The following is a 22085-nucleotide window of genomic DNA, read 5'->3' as shown; positions in this document are numbered from 1 at the left end:
AAAATGAACATTATCGTACAGTATTTATTCTAAAAGCACAAGACAAAGGCTGTCAGTCTCACAGCATCCCAATCAAAAAACATGAGCATGACACATTTCACAGATGCTTTTATCGAAAGTGACTTGAATGAATGAAGAATAAATCGTCAGCAATTCATCCCAACGATGCAATAACATGAGAAGTTCTGTAATACAAGGCCCCAAAACTGTTCAGAAATGAGCAAAGATGAAAGTTAGAAACAATGACACAAGTGAAAGAATAGAATTTCTACATCTAAGCTACTTCAGCCGCTGGCACCGTAAAATGTATCTAAAAAATATCTACTGAAGAATAGAATAGTTGCAAAGAATATTTCTCAGCTAGCATGCCGTACAATGGTTCTATAGCTCAAGGCTGCTGCTATCTGCTGGAGCCTTTGCATCATTGCATCTACCTCATCTTTACCGCAGTACACACCAACGCCCACACAGAAGATCATTATTACACACAGGGGTGTTGGATGCTCATTAACCGACACAACAGGGGGTTGAAGCTGAAAGAAAAGCTATGCAGCGAGAGTCTGTGCGTGTGCACACATTTGCTGTAGGAGGCGTGAGGTGGGGCGTTAATAGCTGGCCAGTACTGGCTGGAGAATCTGCTATATTGATTCAGAGGTTAAAGAGGTTTGGATGATTTATTAATTAATAGAGCAATGTAAGCACAGAATTCACCAACCAGACCTTCACAGAGTATAAAACACTATATCTCACATCCTGTCAGAAGGATATCAATTATTTTAGGTTAGGGATTTGTTTTAGTAACACCATTTTATTTCAGTCACATTTCAAGTGAAATTAACCCCACTGTACACCCTTTCCCTATGTTTCTTCGCAGTTTCCGTGGCAACAAACCCTTCAATCACCCAGACGATGGGCGAGATCCATTGCCATCCCACAACGGCACCCTGTCGGCATGACAACACCGAAACATGCTGCTTCTGCTGTTTCTGATACAGTAGAGGCCTCGAACACACACTCATGCACTTTTCAATATATACAAACCATACACTACTTCAAATATTTTGCAATGGCTTGCTTACAGTGGAAACTAACTCAATAACCTGCTAATGGCCTTGAAACACCATAGACAGGGACTAAATTATCCTCAAAGTCTTACACATCCGAGTCATCATTTTGAAGTCTTCAAAGTGATTTTCAGCAGTCTTTGGCAAATTACTGAAATATAACTATTCCTCCCTGTGGCCCATCTTTAGAAAAACCACAGCAAGACTAATGTTTTGATGCTTTGAGGCACAGATGTTTCTAAAGCCTGTGAGACAACTGAAACCACAGTAAGATGTCCCTGATGCTCTCTATATCTCATTAGCACATGCCGAATGCACTGCTGTTATTCATCTGCTACTGTTTGTGTTGTGTGGCAAAAGCTTAAAAAACACAGAAACTGAGGTCCATGCAGAAACGCAATTAACATTTTAGCAGGTTGTTGTTTTAGAGCTCATCAGAACCAGGCACTGTGAAAATAATAACATAGACGTGCATCTCATTGACTCCTAATGGGCTACTTTGGTTTGTAGAGTCTGGTTTGCTGTACGATGTTTTTGTTTCAGCTCGATGCTCAGTGATTGAGCACTTGTTTGTAGTGAATAAACAGTATAGGCTAAGTGCTTTGTTAGGGCAGTCAGTCAGGCTTTGTTGAGGATCCCTTTTGCACGCTCCCCTAGAAAACAAATGTGGAAAGAATCAAATGCATTGGTGTTCAAGCAAAAAGTACACACACATGCATAAACACACCTGTGATGTGTGTGACCCATTTTTCTGATGCTTCCACTGATGTTTTTCTCTGCAAAGTGACTCATCAAATACAGTATATAGACACAGATGTGGTTGCAAATTTCCATGTGTGAAAATCACTATCCAGGGGACTTCAAAGTCTGTCAAAATCAAGTGGGTTGATTTTTCAGCAAAAAAATATTATGCAACTTAGCAGGTGCTCCATATGCAATTGGTATTTGGTCTTACACCATACACTAATGAAAAGATTAATTATTTGGGGTTGGAAAAAGATGTATGTATGTATAATACCAATCATTTACCAGTTGGAGATGTTTGAGTACTAAATATGTAATGTTAATTAGAAGATCATTGATCTTTAGCTAAATGAAAGTCCAGTAACAATTAATAGGACCTAACTGTATTAACATAGTAACACAAGGTCAGTGGATCTCTGGAATAACAATAATAATGATAAAAAGGAAAAATTAAGATTAGACACACCATACAATGTCATTATAGTTAATATAGCCAAAATTCTGTAACAAATTTTTCTATTCCACGCATGTGATGCACCAACATGTATCTGTCCATCCTTTCATTTAATGAAACATTTATTTATTGTTTTGTTCCAGAGGCCTTCAACCCTGCTCCTGGGGACCTACAGTCCAGCATAGTGTATTTCTAACCCTTATCAAACACACCTGAAGCAGCTAATTCAAGCTCTTCAGTATCACTTGAAAATACACAGGGTGTGCTGAAGTAGGTTGGAAATAAACTTTGCAGGAACTTTGCTGGGTCCCCAGGAGCAGTATTGAAGACCTCTGTTTTATTCTGTATTGTGACATACATCAGAGTATTACAGATTATCAAAAAAAGTAAACATTTAAGGTGAAAAGTTTTCACCGGATCAAGTTATATTTTGATTAAAAATTACAAGTTAAAAAAAAAAGAAAGAAAAAGAAAACATCCATGGATGAATCGTTTACAATAAGATCAATAACATGCATTTAGAAAATAGATAGGGTGAATTTTTAACAGAGAGATACTGTATTACAAACTTTCTATCTCCATCATTTAAAGTCCAAAGCTCATGGACTCAGTGGTTTGGTTATCCATGAATTTATGCAGACAGGACGTTCATCAAACTTGATGCCAAGTGTTGCTGTAATGCTGGCAGAGCCCTTCAGAAAGATCTCCCTGATGCATAATGCAGTCAGTGAAGAGAGATGACAGTATTGTGCCGAGTACAAGAATATTCTCAAGGAGTGTGTGTGTGTGTGGGAGGTTACATACACAAATGTAATCCTGCCTGCTCTCTGTGTCAGAGGACAATTTAATTAATCAGCTCACACACACACAGTGAGTCACACAGCGTTATTACACATCCCTGTGATGCTTTGATGTAGCCAACTTCAAATGACAAGAGGAAAGCCATGCATCACTCAGATGCAACAGCCACCACAACACTAACTCGTCCAATGGAACCCAGAAACTCTTTACATATGGAGAGAACTTGAGTTTGTTTAATTGCACTTTGAAAACACCTTGAGAGAGTGTTTAAATGAGTAGTGTAGTAGTATAGTCAATCTATATAAAAAACTGATATAAACAGTAAAAAACATAGCAGGAAGACGAAGAAATTCTAAGAGAAAGACGTCTGTCCTCGTTCTATTGTTGTTTGGTGTGATTGTCCAAGGAGTCTGTGCTCATCTCCAGATGAAAAAGAAATGTTTGGCCTTCTGTTCAAGAACACTTGCGGGATTCTGTTCCAAAGGCAGCTCAATTTTTGTTGTGACTCTAAAGCCTGCAAAAGCTTTGTCTTTAGCAAACCTGTATTAATATTGAAAAAATTTGCTGCCAGCCAGCTTCATTTGTGCCGAGGTAGATTTTTGTGCGTGTTCAAAGACAAAAGGGAAGTGGAAAAGAGAAAGCAATAATGAAAGTGTGAATGTGTATTACAGAAAGATATCAGCACAAGGCAGCCACCCCCTCTGCGGCATAGCACAGCATTCAAGTTTCACCAATAGTAGGGGTAGAATTCATATTACACAAAACATTGAAAATACCTCAAAAAATTCTAATGAACGAATAAAAAAGAAAATACTGGTTTTGAGTATTAGACATGCCACAAAAAAATGCACAACCTATTGATTGGACACGACTTTGTCTATCCCTAAAAGTCCAAGTTTCAATGGCGAAAAAAAATGTGAATAATAAATATGGCGAAAAATAACACACACACCCACACGTTCCGGTTCAAAAGTACGGGTTAATGTTTTGAAAAGTCTATTATGCTCACCAATGCTGCATTTCTTTGATCAAACATACAGTAAAAACAGTAAACTTTGTAAAACATTATTATAATTTAAAATAACTGTATTCTATTTCAATATATTTTAAAATGCAATTTATTCCTGTGATGGCAAAGCAGCAGTCATTCACCAGTCATTACTCCAGTCTTTAGCGTCACATGGTCTATCAAATTTGCTGACTTGGTGCTAATTTTTTCCCCCAAAATCTTATTCATTATTATTCTATGTTGAAAACAGTTGTGCTGCATAATATTTTTGTGGAAGCCATGATTGATTTTTTGTACTCTTTGATGAATAGAAAGTTCAAAAGAACAGCATTTATGTGAAATCTAAAATCGAAAAACATATAAAGCTTTACTAATATGTAACATTTGAAGCTCTCAGAAAATACATAGACATGAACTATAGCACAAAAATCAGCAATGAAAAAATGTGATTCTAATCCTTCTTAAATCCTGATTGCATGAAAGCTTCTTGCTTAGACTTGCTTAGGAATGATTTTGAAAGAGTAAGAGCAGGGAAAAAAGTAATGAAAAGTATGAAAGTGGTCTTCGGGGGTGGTGGACGAACACAGCCATGTGAATTACGAGCCAAGTACTGACAATAAATCCAAATTAAATGCAAAAAAAAACAGTTTGTAATATTAGCTTATCCTATTCATGAAATAAAAATATATTCAATCTCAGGACAGATCATATCTTATAAATTTACAGGTTTTTAGCTATAAAATAGTTCTATGTAAAACGTCACTGAGTTACTAATTTGAAAAGTCAGTCATAAAACGAAAAAGTAACACTTTACATAGGAAAAGTTTCAGGTGTATCATTTTGCATTTACACACCAAGACTTAATGCAGAGATCATTTGACATACAGTACCAGATAGTTTTATTCCATTAATTGCTATGGTTATCCCCGTCAATTGGATTCAAATTTAAATACGGTTGTCAAACCAGAAACTTTGGAATGTGAAGTTAGCAGAATGAAAAATATATATTATATTCAAAAAAGCAAGCAAATATCACTGCCATAGTAATCACAACACTAGTGCACAAAGCGGCACTCTTGTGAAAACTTGTGATAAAGATTATAATCAATGAAGCCAACCATGCTGTGCAATGAATCTCTTATTGAGGTGGTGTTTATACTGCATCGGCATCATACTGTATGAACTGGTACTTTCTTAGGATGCTCTCAATCTTCCCTAGACTGCAATTTATGGCTGATTATTTTTCTCAATTCATCCTAACAGCTAATGACAGTCCATTTATATGCTAGCTCATCAACAGAAATTAAATGCACAGGTTACAGTACAATACTCAGATGAATAAACCTCCAGAGGTGACTCGACTGAATTCAGTGTGAAGGAGACACAGATCATTTATAAACATACGTGACAAGCGTATGGTGTGAGGGATTTCTTGAAGTAAAAAATAATGACAAGTTCAATTATTAAAGAAAGAAAGAATGAATGGCTTGATTGATGGATTGAAAATGCGCCTAGAGGAAGCAGATATGTGTATGCTGGACCCTGAAACAGATCTAGAGATGAGCTATAGATCTGTCACAACAGAGCCAGAGAGGAGAGAATAGTACCATATAATAGGGCAGCAAAGGGCTGAGTCAAATCTTATTTTGTTCAAAATGTTACCCAGGCCAGGCCCAGGACTTTTTAAAATGCAAAGAGTGGGCGTGTGGATGTGTGTGAAAAAAAAAACAGAGCATAAAAAAACTAGGAAAGTGAAGGAGAGATAAAGGGAGGACAGCTGAATAGTAACCAGGCAAATGATAGAGAGTTGAAAGGAAAAAGGAGAAGTACTCACAGGATGTTTGGCAGACAGTCTGCCACTCACTGTACTGGTCTGATTCCATGTGGAAGAAATGAATGTCTGAGAAGCAGAGAAATAAAAAAAATTAAAGCTGCAAGCAGCATTTAGCGGTGTTCAAGCAGTTAAGGCATTTAAGATTTTTAACCACACAAGCATCAAAAGACATTAAGTTTTATGTAGCAAGCATTTAACCACTGACATCATAGATGGAATCGACCATGTTATAGGATGATTTACCATGATATACCACATTCTAGAATGATTTATGATGTTTTGAACATTATGATATGAACATTATATGATCGTAGATGGAAAAGACCATTTACGGCTAATACAGGCAATTTACCATAGGAAATAAATGGTTTTGAAGCTTTTTAACAGTTATAGCGCCACCTATGGTCCGATCTCCATGAAACTTTGCATGCTTCTTCACCATATTATGACACATATGCTCATCATTTTTTGTACATCTTGTTCGTCTTGAGCCAAGGATCCCAGTGGTGTAAAAAGCATGTGGCTAGGACCAACAGTCTAGGAGTTATTAGCAATTTAGTACTTTTGGTTGCTGTAGCGCCACCTATGGGCCAATCGGGGTCATACTCTGATAGTTTCTCCCCAAAAGTGTGGCCTACCATCTGGCCGAGTTTCAAGTCTCTAGGCCTTACGGTTTGGGCTGCACGATGCGTTTTAGGGCAATTTTTTTTTTTCAAATAGCAAATACAATAGGTTTTCAGCACTAAAGTGCTTGAACACCTAATAAGAATGAGACCTTTTTGACAGTTATAGCGCAACCAATGGTCCGATCTCCATGAAACTTTGCATGCTTCTTCACCATGTTATGACACATATGCTCATCAATTTTTGTGAAGTTCTGAGTTTTTATTTATGATTTATAGGCTTTTGAGTGTATTTTGCCCCACCCCTTTTTCTAAATGACCGTGTTACAGCCACCCAATTGCAAAATTTCAACTTTTTTTCGATAATTATTGATCTAGAGAGTCCAGAGAATTGTCCTAGACTGGTCTGGTTCCGATCGGGCGAAAAACCAGGGACTAGTTCGCAAAAGTAGGTTTTGGACAAAATTGGACTTAACATTTTTTTTTTCAGGCCCAAATTTAGTACTTTTGGTTGCTGTAGCGCCACCTATGCAAATACAATAGGTTTTCAGCACTAAAGTGCTTGAACACCTAATAAAAAAAAAAATTTCAACAATGACAATCTATTCAGATAGATAAATGGAAAACATTGGATAAAACAAAATTAAAATAAAATAAAAACATTACATATAAATTTAATAATAAACTTTTATACTGTCGGTTGGACATAAGAAAAACAACAGCACAATAAAAAAGGCATGTTTTAAAATCAAATCTGATATGGTTTGATTTCTAGCCTACATGTGAAATGTCTCACCTTGTTTGTACAAGACAAAATGCCATCCACAAATGCAGTCTTGATTTTGTGAATCTGTCTGTATTCCAGTACGATTTTGGGCAGTGGATGCAGCTTCTGTAGTTGTAATAGCTATAATAGAGTGCAGAAAAAAACATTAAAAAAGGGGCAGTTATGCTGAATTATACAAAAAAGATAAGACTCCTCTTTTAATTTTAGCGAAAGAATCAGACATTGTGTTCCAATAGGAGACCTAGAGAAAAAAAACATCTAATACATTAGAAGAAAAAATCTTCTGTAGCATATGAGCCATTTGTCTTATGCTGCGTATCTAAAATTTAAATGTGTATCAAGTAATCTGAGAATTTGATATGTGCGTTAATCATTAAAACCTGCAAACTAAGGGCCAGATTTACTAATAGCTTGTGCCAGCACAAACCCTCTTTTGCCGTTAAAAAACTACTGTAAGGATTTACTAAAGACACACAGTGAAAAATTAGCACTGAAAAGGCATGGACAGAGTTGTTTTTGCGGCTGACCTTATTGCATATACATCTGTAGGAGTTTCCCTTTCAGACGCATCATTTATGGGAGGAGAGTATTTAAATGAATCATGCAAGGTGATTTACTAAGGTTTCCACTCACCAATTTACTCATGTTTCCGCCCAAAAAAACGTCTTAAACCAGACACTAACTGGTAGATTGCGTTGGTCATTATGGAAATGATCCGAATGCGTCTGTGCTCTTTAATTTGCGCATCGTAAGTAGATCACGCACATAACTTTGTGCGCTTTCCCTTTGCTGCTTTTGGATTTTGGAATTGCGCTCTCACGCTAATTTGCCGTTAAGCCGGGGACACACTTAACGACTGTAAGGCCGATTATGAATGTAATTTGATACTTACGACTCCAGTCGTTGGAAACAGTCTTTAAGTGTGTTCAGTTCAGTATTGAATGTTTCAGCTAGTGGTTAAGTGTGTCCCCAGCATTTAGTAAATCTGGCCCTAAGCATTAAAATTGGTGAAGACAATAATTAAATATAAACAATAACATCTATGACACCACCACTCAAGTTCATGTGCATATATAAGGACATTAAATGTGTGCTCACAGCGGTTTCTGATGTTGACTGCTGTTGTTTGATTGTTTTGGGAAGCTTCTTATTCTCACAAAGTTCATGTAAATGCAGCTTCTCGAAGAGGATCTGAAAGGAGGAGAGGTTTGTTTATACATTTACACTATACACTCATTTATCAACAGACCAAAGACAGAACAAAATGAACTGACCGGGCACAAGACCTTATTTCAAAACCTAGGGACCTACTTAATAGACATTTTGTGCATAAAAAAAATGCTTTCAAGTTTAGCGAAGTCATTCAAAAACACTGACCACTCTGAGCTGAGCACTGCTGGATACCAAGAACTTTTGACCTGCAGCCTGGTGAGCCTCCTGCTCTAACTGCTTCAGCTTAGACTGAGAGAGAGCACAGGAGACCCTAATTAGAAGTGAGAATCTTTACATTCTGACATTTTCAAAAACAGAAGATAGAATAAAACCGCTAACAAAGAATAACACAGTAGAGTTTTATTCATCCCTTCCTTTCTTCAGAGAGAACTGGGGAAGGATGAGAGGAATGTAGAAGAATGATAGAAGAGGAGGAATTGTGAAAAGTGTAGAAGCGTATGAAATTAATATAGACAAAGGACTAGAGAAAACAATATATGTGTCATTCTCATGTTCTTTTTGAGCAGTGACAGATCTACTCATTAAAATTAACTACATATAACAGACCTTCCATTCCCTCTCAGGGTAGATAGGCCTGTGAAAATCAGTTTATAGTTGTTTCAAAGAATCACATAAACAACTCTTACCCCCAACATCTCTGAAGTCTTTTTCAAGGCCTCCTTGTCCACATGCATTTTATAGCTCTCCATTGCTGAGAGAGAGCAAGAATAGAATAATGTTAAAGCAGCACCTTAAAATTATTGGCTCCATTGCAAATGCAAAATACCCCCTGTGGTGAAAATCTAATTTTTCTTTGTCATTCATTGTCTAAAAAAAACGGTGTTTGAAACTGGTGTTGTGGCGAATTCTGACCCCCGTCAAATTATTACCCCCCTAGTATTGGTAGGGTTTAGGATTAGTTGTGGGGTATGGGTTTAGGATATCAGCTGGTGACTTCAACGAGGGGGGTAATACTTTGGCAGGCAGTCGAAACACCGGCCCTGTTTCCTACCATCTCAAACATGTAACCAATCCCGTCAACATGCAGGGTGGGGCTTTTCTCCACTGACTTTCTATGATGTTTAAAGCATTTTTAAGGATGCTGATTTTAGAAGGCTGCTGTCTAACTCTGAGATGGTGTAACATTAACAAAACATTATTAGCTGTTTGAAGACATAGTCAAGCCAAATACTAATCATATCAGTTAACGTTATGTGTCAGATGATGTAGAGAGAGATACATAAAACGCATTACTATTCCGATACATTGACTTATAGACGACCCTGCATAATTCACACTTCCACTTCTTCTGAATCAGTTTCTGGTTCAAACATGTATGGCTGAATTAAACCAGTATTTCCACTTGCCTTCATGCAGCGTTTACTACAGTAAAGTTGAGCGAGTGGATCAGGTAGTCTGAGCTGGTGTGTTTGAGTGGAGGTTCTGTGTATACTAAATGAAGCAAGGGTGTGGAGTAACATTCAAACTATTTTAAAGCATGAAGACATTTTCACAAAAAAAAAAGAAGTTAAAATGTGTAATTTTGATTATCAAAAATAAGTCCCCGTAAACCGAAGTTGCAACCGACTTTTCTCCAGTGTTGTGACGTATTTCCAAGGGAAACGGAATATTGAATAGAGGGCAGGGTTTTACTTTAGTGCACCACCTCTCCATCCCTCGCTCATGGAAAACTGACGGTTGGAGGGGAGTGGTTAAGGATATTCAACCCAAGCCGTCAAACTGACGTCAGAGAAGGAACGCCATTCCAGAGCGAAAGCAAATGTTCAGATTTTGATTAAAGATTACCATGACATTACCATTTTTTTTCTGTGTATTAACTTGCGCAGATTAATTATTCACCACAAGACTAGTAATGTGCGCTAACAAAGTAAATAGGGTAAGTTTTTAATTCATGACGACTTTAAAGGGATAAAATGATTGACTACAGTTATATCATAAAATGTATAGATCACGGATATGCAGTATGGTGAGATTCTGTAAGTTAAATCATTCACTTTTCATCTCTAGAATCGTTTACTCTGACCTGCCAGAACTGGAATCATCTTCTGTTCTATGCCAGAATAGAGCTGCCACAGCCCCTGAGTCTATAGAGAAAAAGACAGACAGGGACGGAAAATTGTGAGTAAGAGTGAAAACTGAGAAACAGTGTACATTATGCTTTATTTAGAAAAGATTCAGGTTCAATTACCCGAAGCTTGTTATGTAGTTCCAACATTAGCTTGTGTAGAAGAGACAAATTTGAAATCGCTTGAGTCACCTTATAAGCAGTAAGAAGAGGGACAATGTCACCAATAAAAGTGTCATTACCAAGTCAAAATTCAAATACACCAGCTGGGGCCTTTCCTGACCACTATTTATTGATCAAGTTTATATCCTGAACCTTGGCTTGCCCAAGCACAGGTTCCAGTGTGGGCGGAACTGGATGTGTGTAGTGTTTGGAAAGCAGGGTCTGAAAGCAGGTAGCAGAGTTGCCAGGATCTAACAACCACGCCGCAATCTGAGGATCCATGATTTGACACCCCAACACTGCACAGAATCAGAAATCAAAGTCACAAATTACTCAAATATTACCCACAATATACCACTGTTCCCAAATTCATTTAAAACATTATTAGATGTATTAAGAAAGTCTATATCTAATGGTAATGTCTAAATTTAAACAGTATTTCCAACTTTTGTGAATATACAGTGGGGTTCAAAAGTCCATTAGTGAGAGCACCACTGTAAATATTTCAGGACACAAAAAGTCGACGTCAAAGAACTATTGGCGACGAAAGCTGACTATGTTGTCACTTTGCGTCAGCAGCATCTGGGCCAAACTGCGCTTGAACACACCAAAAGGACAACAGGCGACTATCAACTAGCATGTGCGTTCCGCACCTGTGTGTAAGGAAATAACTGTCTATATCAGCAGGTATCAATAGTCTATTTTCGTCATTCAAAAGGGAAACCGAAATTAGGACTGCAGATACACAGGTCCTTCTCAAAAAAATTAGCATATTGTGATAAAGTTAATTATTTTCCATAATGTAATGATAAAAATTAAACTTTCATATATTTTAGATTCATTGCACACCAACTGAAATATTTCAGGTCTTTTATTGTTTTAATACTGATGATTTTGGCATACAGCTCATGAAAACCCCAAATTCCTGTCTCAAAAAATTAGCATATCATGAAAAGGGTCTCTAAACAAGCTATTAACCTAATCATCTGAATCAACTAATTAATTATAAACACCTGCAAAAGATTCCTGAGGCTTTTAAAAACTCCCAGCCTGTTTCATTACTCAAAACCGCAATCATGGGTAAGACTGCCGACCTGACTGCTGTCCAGAAGGCCTTCATTGACACCCTCAAGCAAGAGGGTAAGACAGAAAGAAATTTCTGAACAAATAGGCTGTTCCCAGAGTGCTGTATCAAGGCACCTCAGTGGGAAGTCTGTGGGAAGGAAAAAGTGTGGCAAAAAACGCTGCACAACGAGAAGAGGTGACCGGACCCTGAGGAAGATTGTGGAGAAGGACCGATTCCAGACCTTGGGGGACCTGCGGAAGCAGTGGACTGAGTCTGGAGTAGAAACAACCAGAGCCACCGTGCACAGGCGTGTGCAGGAAATGGGCTACAGGTGCCGCATTCCCCAGGTCAAGCCACTTTTGAACCAGAAACAGCGGCAGAAGCGACTGACCTGGGCTACAGAGAAGCAGCACTGGACTGTTGCTCAGTTTTGCATGTCATTCGGAAATCAAGGTGCCAGAGTCTGGAGGAAGACTGGGGAGAAGGAAATGCCAAAATGCCTGAAGTCCAGTGTCAAGTACCCACAGTCAGTGATGGTCTGGGGTGCCATGTCAGCCGCTGGTGTTAGTGCACTGTGTTTTATCAAGGGCAGGGCCAATGCAGCTAGCTATCAGGAGATTTTGGAGCACTTCATGCTTCCATCTGCTGAAAAGCTTTATGGAGATGAAGATTTCATTTTTCAGCACGACCTGGCACCTGCTCACAGTGCCAAAACCACTGGTAAATGGTTTACTGACCATGGTATTACTGTGCTCAATTGGCCTGCCAACTCTCCTGACCTGAACCCCATAGAGAATCTGTGGGATATTGAGAAGAGAAAGTTGAGAGACGCAAGACCCAACACTCTGGATGAGCTTAAGGCCGCTATCGAAGCATCCTGGGCCTCCATAACACCTCAGCAGTACCACAGGCTGATCGCCTCCATGTCACGCCGCATTGAAGCAGTCATTTCTGCAAAAGGATTCCCGACCAAGTATTGACTATTGTGTGCATAACTGAACATAATTATTTGAAGGTTGACTTTTTTTTTTGTATTAAAAACACTTCTTTTATTGGTCGGATGAAATATGCTAATTTTTTGAGACAGGAATTTTGGGTTTTCATGAGCTGTATGCCAAAATCATCAGTATTAAAACAATAAAACACCTGAAATATTTCAGTTGGTGTGCAATGAATCTAAAATATATGAAAGTTTAATTTTTATCATTACATTATGGAAAATAATGAACTTTATCACAATATGCAAATTTTTTGAGAAGGACCTGTACAAAGCACTTGTTCACTTTCTTCATAACACTCAGCTTATGTTATTATGAAAATATTCCTGCATTGGAACTCTCAGTTAAGAGAGCCAACCAATGCTCAAAAATGGCCCAACATTGTCCATTGGCTTGGTGTGTCCCGGGCTTCAGAGTTAATTTAGTACACCTTTTTGAAACTGTTTGGGTGTGAGCAAAAACACGTTTGTGTGTGTCCCTTTAAATGCAACAGCCCAACTCGTGCTTCGGATACTCCAGCAACAACAAAACTGGTGGATGCCAAGCAGCCAAAATGTCAGACACGGTTTTCAGCCTTACATGATCGAACCGGAGTCGGACACCGAATTTAAACCTTTTAGAATACAACTGGATGTTTCTAAATTGTTAGTAGATACATTTATGTAGTTCTTGTGGAGTTAAGTTGATTCAACCCATCGACTAGCATGTACCGTCATGTTAATCTAAAAATCTTTCAGAAACAACTTTTGTGCAAATCCACCATTGATCTGACCCTCGTTTGTGAAGCAGTCCGGCGTAAAAAGATTTGCTCAAATATATAAAACATTAGCTGGAGATAACAGATCATCACTAGTCATGGCTGGGGCTTCCCCCTACTCTTACGTAAATCTGGAACACCTCGTTTGGTGAGATGGTTTATGATTTATGGGGATTATAAAAAAGGACTGGGAGGATTTTTACCATTATAGGGAGGTTGTTTACACACTGGGAACACAACATCTATGTTCAAACATCTTATAAAAGCGAATTTTGCATAATAGATCCTCTTTAATTTCATATCAGCATAAAAAGCTACGCTAAACAAATTAGTTTGTTCAAAATTCTGCAGCCAAAATCCTGACTAGGACAAGTAATAGGAATCACATCATTACTATTTTGGAGTCCTTACACTGGCTCCCTGTCAGGTTTCATGTTGAGTTTAAAATTCTCATGTTTACTTATAAGGCTTTGCATGGTCTGGCTCCTCAATATTTGTCAGAACATTTAATCCCGTACATCCCAACGCGTGATCTCCGCTCCTTCGAAGCTGGTCTTTTAACTGTTACTGTTGTATTTCTTTGATTTTTTCTTATTTTTGTGAAGCGCTTTGAGATTTATCTTTCAAGGGCGCTATAGAAAATAAAGAATATTATTATTATAAAAGTATGAATTTCAGAATTTTTGTAGTATCTGGAATGTATGCCTGTTGCCTTAATGACAGCAGCACTCAAGCTGACACAGCATGATTTTAAGAGCATCTTGTGTTTCAAGAACATCTAACCTTCTAAAAGGAGTTAACAAGATAAGTCACAAATTTGCTTTAACAAATGATTGACTTAGAAACAATGGATAAAATATATTACAGAATTATAGAACAATATTTAAAATCTTCACTCAACTTTTTGATGTCTTAACCCACTGTTTACTTCCAGTTCTCTAAAAAATGTCGATGTAGTCTTAGAATTTGAATCCTACTCTACATAACATGGTAACTGTTTAGTCAGAGATAAAGGACCTTCATATGTGTCACCTTGTTTCCAGCTCAGGTCTCTGCTGAAGTGTCTCAATGCTGTGCGAAGCAGGTCTTTAGCTTTAAAGCACACAAACAGCTTTTTGCCACACATCATTCGCAGCAGCAGCTCTCTAAGGACACAAACAGATACAGAGAAACACACACTGAACACCACCTACAGCATCTCTAAATATCATATCCACACATGTGCTTACCTACACAGTGACCACATTACACATGTAACAGTATACCTTAAAAAAATAAAAATGAATCTGTGACAGAAAAAAGCAGGGATAGTAAAAGATTAGACAAACACTGTCTTTTTCTCATTTCCTCTCCAAAAAATACAAGCACACCTGGTGAAGGCATCCTGCTTTTGTATAAAGTCTTGTTGGGCCCAGGCTGGTGTTTGCTCTAGTCTGAGGTATAGCACTCTCTCTGGTGGCCTGTCCTGTAGTCCCTCTGAGTCCAAATCAGTCTTTAGCAAAACCAGCAGGCCACACACTGCAGGGCACAGCCTCTTTAGAAGAGACATTGAACACACCAAGCCATTAATGCTCACATACATTACCAAAAATTTCAATGTGCCTTGAATGAGTTGGTTTTTTTAAATGAGTTCTGAAACTAAGGCTGCATGTATTTGACAAATACATTGATTGAACAGTAATATTTTGAAATATTATTACAATTTAAAATGACTGATATTATAAATTTATTTCTGTGATGGCAAGCTGAATTTTCAGCAGCCATTACTCCTGATTTGGTGCTGAAGAAATAGTTATTATTATAAATGTTGAAAACAGTTGTAATGCTTAATATTTTCGTTGGAAATAGTGACATATTTTTCAGGATTTAATTTTTTTTTTTAATTAGAAATGTTTTGTTACATTATAAATGCATTTACTGTAATTTTAAAAATGACTAAAGCCCACAATCAATGTTTTCCTTCTCCAAACTTATTTAGATGAATATCATAGAATAAATCTGTAAACACACCTGTTCTGGGTCCAGTTGTATGGAGCCATCTTGGTATACCATGGTGACAACTAATGCTTTCGCTTTTCCAACCTCCTCTAACATACATTCTCTATCCTCTTGTGAGAGACGGCCTGTGTCACACACCCTGGGATCAGAAATCAAACTAAAAGCCCCTCTAGAGGTTGCAGTGGTTCCATCTTCTTTTATATCTGTTTCCGGAGACATTTGATAGCTCATTTTGGATCCTGACAGACTTGGATCGGAGGGCTTGGGGAGTTTGAAGTTATTCGGTTTATTGCATCCTTGCCTCTTCGATTCTTTCTGGGGTCTGAGGAGATGTCTCTGCCTCTTGACACCAGACTGTGGAGCTTTTGGTTTTAAGAGCTGCACTGAGTCCTTTATTTTTGCATGGCAGAATGTTAGGTTTCTAAGTGTCTTATCACACAACTCCTGGGATGAAGTGATCTTAGGAGCTTCCTGTAAGGGTCCAGGGGGTTCCCATTTTCTAATAAGCTTTGGAAAAGAGTTTCCCTCACCAGCCTGTATGTCAAGAAAACAAATGCAGGTAGAGTTTAAGAAGAGGAGTTGTCAGTTCACACTATCTCTTATTCACATGTGAAGAGAATATTTAACAAAAGCAATGCAAATAAAGTCAATTTCATAACACCAAAAAGCTTAAATAGGCAGCAGACAGCCATCCACACGCAACCCTCTATTTCAGAGTGTGGATGTCAGTGCCAAAAAAATCAGCTTCAAAAAAGCTTCAAAAAGAGAATATTCACACACAGTTCCCAGGCTGTCACTAATAAAGCTCCCTAAAGCTGTTTTCAGGCTGATTCACCCACACTTTTATCACTGCAAGGACAAGTCTTTGTCTGGCACTTCTCAACCTCTAAACGACCCCTGTGATTCTTTATGTAACAGACATCTGCAGTAAGAGATTTCCATTATTCATTAGTAAACTGTTTCACCTTTAAAGATGTTTAAAAAAAAAAGCTACAAGAACTCAGGATCAAAATATACTTGCACACTAGATAATTGATCCACAGATAATAGGGGCATTTTAATGTTCATGCTATATAGAACATATAGAATTTAGTGATCTCTGTCTATAGAACTCTGTGAGCAGTTGAAAGAATGCTGTCCTTTAGATTGTAATACAACATTGTATGTGCGTGTATGCTTAGTTTATTGTCAGTTCATCACTCTGATGCTTCGCACTTTATAACTCCAGGGAAGTTTTCGTTTTTTTCTTCTCTGTACAAAGAAAATTTAAAATAAATATATTTATGCTTTATCTTCATTTCCACATTGCAGCACTGCTAATGGACCACTCGGAGCCTTCTGAGAAGAGAGTGATCCCTATGCTCAAACGTTTACACGTTAACTGATCCCTGAAAGACCACTTTTTACTTGTGCTGCATTTTCTTATCACTTTAGACTCTAAAGTTTAGAGTCTCACACAGAATAAAACTCATAGATGAAAAGTTCTTTTGCAAGGTCAGGACAAAAAAAACATTAACTGAAATAGTGGGGGGGATAAAATGATACAGAAAATTAGCCTAAAAATTACCTCTCTGATGACATAACACAGCCAGAACTGCCATCTCTCTGCTCTGGAGTGAGTATGTGCATTACCTGAGAGTGGGGCTGGATGCTGTGCTGCACACCACCACTGGTGGACGCTATCTTTCCAGTTCTCTCTTCAACAGGCATCAGGATTGTATTCTCATCTGGCTTGGGAGAACCTGCATGCACGATAAAAATAAGCTAATTTCTGTCCAGTAATAGTGTCTGTTTGTAGTATCATTAGTATCAGCTTGTATTTATGGAAAGTTGACATGTCCTGCAATGTGCTATATACCATCTAAAACCATTTTAAACATCAACCAAAAAATTATTAATTATTTTGATAAGACTGAAATTGGTTTAATCTAGAACTGGTTAACAATTTGTTTGCAAATGAAAACATTTTCAGCCTAGTTAAAGCAGGAACACTGGGAGAATATACAATACAAAGAATAAGTATTTTTTTAAATTATTTGTATTGTCTAGAAGTCTATCAAGCGCTGTACTTACTAGTTCTACTCTTAGTAATCTCTCTTCTTTCTGAGTCGCTGTCTTCTTTTTCCCTCACTGAGTCCAGTATTTCACCTGGCCTAACAGGTGCGTCTTGCTCACATTCAAGGACAAAGATGCTCCCACATCCTTTGGCATATGCACAACTTTCCACTGGAGCTGACAAATCAGAGTTTAGATTATCTTGCCGGCAATGGCTGGTCTCCAGATCCTGATACGTATATGTTGGTTTCTCTGCATTAGATATAAAACTGTTATGCTGCACTTGTATGAACACAGCTTTGTCAGCTCTGGCCTCTTTTGAGATTTCCTCACAAATAGAATCACAGTTATCGTTCTCTGTCAACTCTGATCGACAGCTCCATAGTTGGTCTATCTGTCCATTCATACTTTGCTTGTCCACATTATCAGTCCTTTTGCACTCTTCTTCGGATGCTGGATGACAGTTGTTAGTAGGCAACGTAAGCTGGCTAAAGCTGATCTTCTTCACTGGGGTAGTCTCATGTTGATTACAACCTACTGGGCCTTTTTCAATGGGGCTTGCTGGTTGAATCCACCGCCTTTTACCCAAGGTCAGTTTATGGATCTCTGCTTCTGTCATGTCTGGACTAGACTGAGGGCTCCCCACGCTATTAAAGCATAAACTGTTTTCTCCCTGTGCTACCGGTATATGAGGCTGGGTGTTGGACTTTATGATATCACCAGCATAGTAGAGTGCAAACCTCTCATTACTGGTCTCATCCTTTAGCATGAATTGGTTTGAATCTTCTGCCAGAATATTTAAGTCCAAGTCTCTAAAGAGATAAAGAATACATGAATCAAAAGATAACACAATCAGAGAATAAATAATATAAATGTTAATTTGTTCAAGGCAAAGACATCAGCATTTTAAGTTCAAAAGTCAAATGAACAATAATTTTATTAGCAGTAATGAAAATAATATATAAAGTATTGTTGACTCAATATACAGTATGTCCAAAACTCTTACTACTCACCTGATTTTCCCAGTGCAGATGTCTTGATTTCTGTCATCTCTGCCCTGATGCTGAGACAGTCTGAAGCCTCTACTACTCAAGGCTGTAATTTTGAATTAACAGATTCCCTCAGACAGACAATTGAGTGTGAACAAACCAATAAAAAACAAACTTCTATTGGCCATAATTAGTCTCAAGTTAATAATATTGTTGGAATGTTTCTAACTCACTAGCTCTGCTTCTGTCTGCTCTGTGCACATACTGGAACTGAAGGGCTGCTATGATGCTCTGCGCAGCTGCAGAGAGAGGAGCTGCATTCAGACTGCTGCAGAGGTAGTTCTCCATCTCATTTCCTGCTCTCCTAGTCTGTCTTAACCCTGTAGTCACATATGCAGAAAAATACTGCAATTTAAGTGCAATTTAAGAGGTGCAATTTAAGAGGTGCTGGATTGAAATCTGATAGTAAAGGGATCAAATGTGCACAAGCAAAACTGCTGTCATACTCTGTCCACTACACAATATATGAGTGGAAATGTAATGTTCCAATGTCTGTCAGTATACTCAAATCTATTACAAGATAATACACATAGTAGACTCGTGTTTTGTTGTGGTCTTTTTAATAAGATGAAATTCTTAACTGCGTTTAGGCCACAAAAAACATGCTTTTTAAAAAAGTTTGAGAAACACACACAAAAAAATATTTGCTCCATCATTTACATATGTTTATTCACAGATAGAACTGTTTAATCACAAAACATATACATACACCATTATTTATACAAGGTGTGGCTCATTTGTAAAAGTACAAATGCAAATTAATGTGAAACTGTAGGCATTGAACACAAATTTGACATACCTAAAGAACATTAACTTTTAGCAGATTAATAAAGAATACATGAGAATATAAGATCTATGGAGCTCGACAACATAGAAGCAACAATTGTCCATGTCCTAATCTGCATCTAACATTAATTTCTCGGTCAGACGTATTTTCGCAGCAGGGACCTCTGTATATGTTGGCTGGTGAAGACAAAGGAGATCTGATTCTACATTCCTGCTCGAGCCTCTATATCTCTCACTGCTCTACTGAGCAGTTTTGGGTCCAGATGGAAATAGACATACAGTTCCCTCTCTCTCCTCAGGGATTCACTGCGTTCAAGTCTCCCTCGTTTGGCCTTCAAGTCTCCAACTATGTCCTGAAGAAGTGTGTACAAGGTCTTTTGCTTCACCTCTAGCTCATCTAGAACCATTGTGAGCTCCTAAACAGAGAGAGTAGGTTGGAACAAGTCAGACGGAGAGGATTTAAACTTCTAATGAACACTGATTGCTTTCTGTGCATGCAAGTGGTGAACAACATAACTACAAACTGATCTAATTCACTGCTAATAAGGTAATCATTAAAATGAGAGGTGAAGAGGAGAAATTAAATTGAACAGATTACATTAAAATGGGAAGTGAAGACAAGAAATTAAATATTATGTGTGTTGAATAGTATTTTGAAAACAATTTTGAATTGTTTTAAATGTCATGGCCAATAACGGCCAAAACGTAAGGTCCATTTAAAACTCTAAAAGTGATTCTGGACTAACTTTGTTAAAAAGCTTTTCATGGGTGTCAGCAAAACAGAACTGTTCTCAGAGTACAAAACAAATATCACAGTCCAATAAAATGTGTTTCACAGACAGTGAGGTAGGGCTGTAATCTCCAAGTCGACTAGTCGATTTATCGTTCGATACGTTCTGGCTCGACTAAAATTCTGATTAGTTGACCTTTTGCCGCATTAATTTCATTACATTCATTTCATCACTAATTGCTAATGGGGGTGTTTTCAGAGCACCCCTGTTTCACAGGTAACAGTCTGTCTTCAGAACACCCCCCTTGTTTTCACTTTTTTGGATTAGCCCAACCCACTGGAGACAGATTGAAGAAAGAACAAGGCATTGGTCTGCATCATCCATGGTGGTTTGCTGAATTTAGCATTTAATTTACTGTCAGAGTAATCTACCATGTCAACGACATCGGGAGTGTGGCAGCATTTTATGAAAATAGAAAATAGAAAAAAAGTTGAAAGCAAAGTTTGCAAACAACAGTTTGCATATCACAGCTCGACATCAAACATGGCATATCACCTAAAAACGGTAAGCTAACTTGTCTGCGTTGGGTTGCCCCGTCTGTTTCGAGTAGCCTATATGAATGAACAAATCAGAATTGGCATAAAACATTGAAGTATGCCAATTAGTAATACTCGTTTTATAACTGCAGGCGCACCTGCACCATTTATTTCTAGTATTATTTATTGGATTTGGGCACTTTATAATACTAGAAATTAGGGGTGGGCGATATGGCCTCAAAATTCTATCACGATATTTCAAGAATATTTGCGATAATGATATTTATGACGATATAGACATTTTTTTTGTTGTTGTTGAAAATTTTCTTAGTATGTTTATCTCGCCAAAATGTTTGCTCACTCATTGCGTTTTTACAATGTGGTAATTTTGTTGTTAAGAGTTTACACGACACAAGGAAGCTTGATTTCAATCTTTGAATTAAATGTTAAATGTGTGTAGGTCTAACACCAGTATTCAGAAATACTACAGAAACATAATAAAGTAATCAAATGTAAAATAACACATAGTCTTTTAGTTCTGTTTCCTGATTAAATTAAATACATAGGCTAATAATTCTAATTCATCACAATTAAAGCTATCTTTTGTTGTTTTGACGACAACATTAATGACAGACGCATAGCCTATGGCTGCTGTCACTTTTACAGCTAGTGCACGGATCCATTGCTGTTTTCATTATACTGTCTGTCACACTGTCACATGCGTTTTATACATAACCGACTGTGTTTATGAGAATACTTACCAAGACCGTAAGTTTTACACAATTTTGCTTTAGTTTCTCGCGAGCTGTAGGCTACTCTATGTATGCACGCAGACGCAGTGCAACTCTCTCAGAGAGTGCGCGAGTAGCTTAATGGATAGTTTAAAACCGCTTGAATGTTTAAACTGATAAGAATTAAGAAGACTTGATTATAAACTTTAGTTACGATGCACTGATGGCCCGATTGTGCAAGAGACCATTCAGTCATGTCCCGACTCCTAAACGCGCGCGAGAGAAGACGCGCGTCGGCAGCCCCGCTGAACACTCAAGCTGTTAGTGAAATTGCTAAATCGTCATCGGAGGCTGACAGGCTGCTCTCGTGCTCAGACAGGTGTTGTTGTTGTGCGTGCTAGGGAAAGTAAATGCGCCATACGTCATCGCGTCGCTATATCATTGATATCGCGATATGACACTTTTTTATCATGTAAAAATGTATACCGGTATTATCGTGGACGGTATGATATGGCACACCCCTACTAGAAATAAATGGTCACTATAATAAAAGTGAACCATAAAATGTTTCCAGCATGGTCTGGGAGATGCTACCGTCAGTG

General features: G+C 37.9%; 1 protein-coding gene across 11 annotated transcripts in view; it reads right to left on the bottom strand.

The window, feature by feature from the left end:
• Positions 1–22085, bottom strand: part of LOC143737152 (DNA polymerase nu-like) — a 56887-nt gene that overhangs the window by 29994 nt on the left and 4808 nt on the right. For 4 of the 11 annotated variants that reach the window (XR_013203627.1, XR_013203626.1, XM_077228145.1 and 1 more), the window contains exons 2-16: positions 18873–19019; positions 18664–18745; positions 17669–18462; positions 17228–17337; positions 15608–16129; positions 14968–15131; positions 14630–14742; positions 10930–11075; positions 10738–10806; positions 10573–10633; positions 9176–9240; positions 8694–8777; positions 8415–8507; positions 7326–7436; positions 5907–5972 (exon numbers count right to left, since the gene is read on the bottom strand). Coding sequence is in view for 7 of the 11 variants with exons in the window: in XM_077228145.1 (XP_077084260.1) it covers positions 5907–5972; positions 7326–7436; positions 8415–8507; positions 8694–8777; positions 9176–9240; positions 10573–10633; positions 10738–10806; positions 10930–11075; positions 14630–14742; positions 14968–15131; positions 15608–16129; positions 17228–17337; positions 17669–18462; positions 18664–18745; positions 18873–18987 (2595 nt within the window). In the remaining 4 variants the exon portion in view is untranslated. Of the gene's footprint in view, positions 1–5906; positions 5973–7325; positions 7437–8414; positions 8508–8693; positions 8778–9175; positions 9241–10572; positions 10634–10737; positions 10807–10929; positions 11076–14629; positions 14743–14967; positions 15132–15607; positions 16130–17227; positions 17338–17668; positions 18463–18663; positions 18746–18872; positions 19020–19342; positions 19902–22085 lie in introns of those variants that run through there. The other 7 variants (XM_077228148.1, XM_077228149.1, XM_077228146.1 and 4 more) reach the window with 6 other exon arrangements.

Source organism: Siphateles boraxobius, unplaced genomic scaffold (assembly GCF_051911475.1).
Source record: "Siphateles boraxobius isolate OS27281-9 unplaced genomic scaffold, OSU_SipBor_1 130, whole genome shotgun sequence".
NCBI lineage: Eukaryota > Metazoa > Chordata > Actinopteri > Cypriniformes > Leuciscidae > Siphateles > Siphateles boraxobius.
Note: the sequence above shows the minus strand (reverse complement) of the source record. Positions and strands in the feature narration are given on the sequence as shown.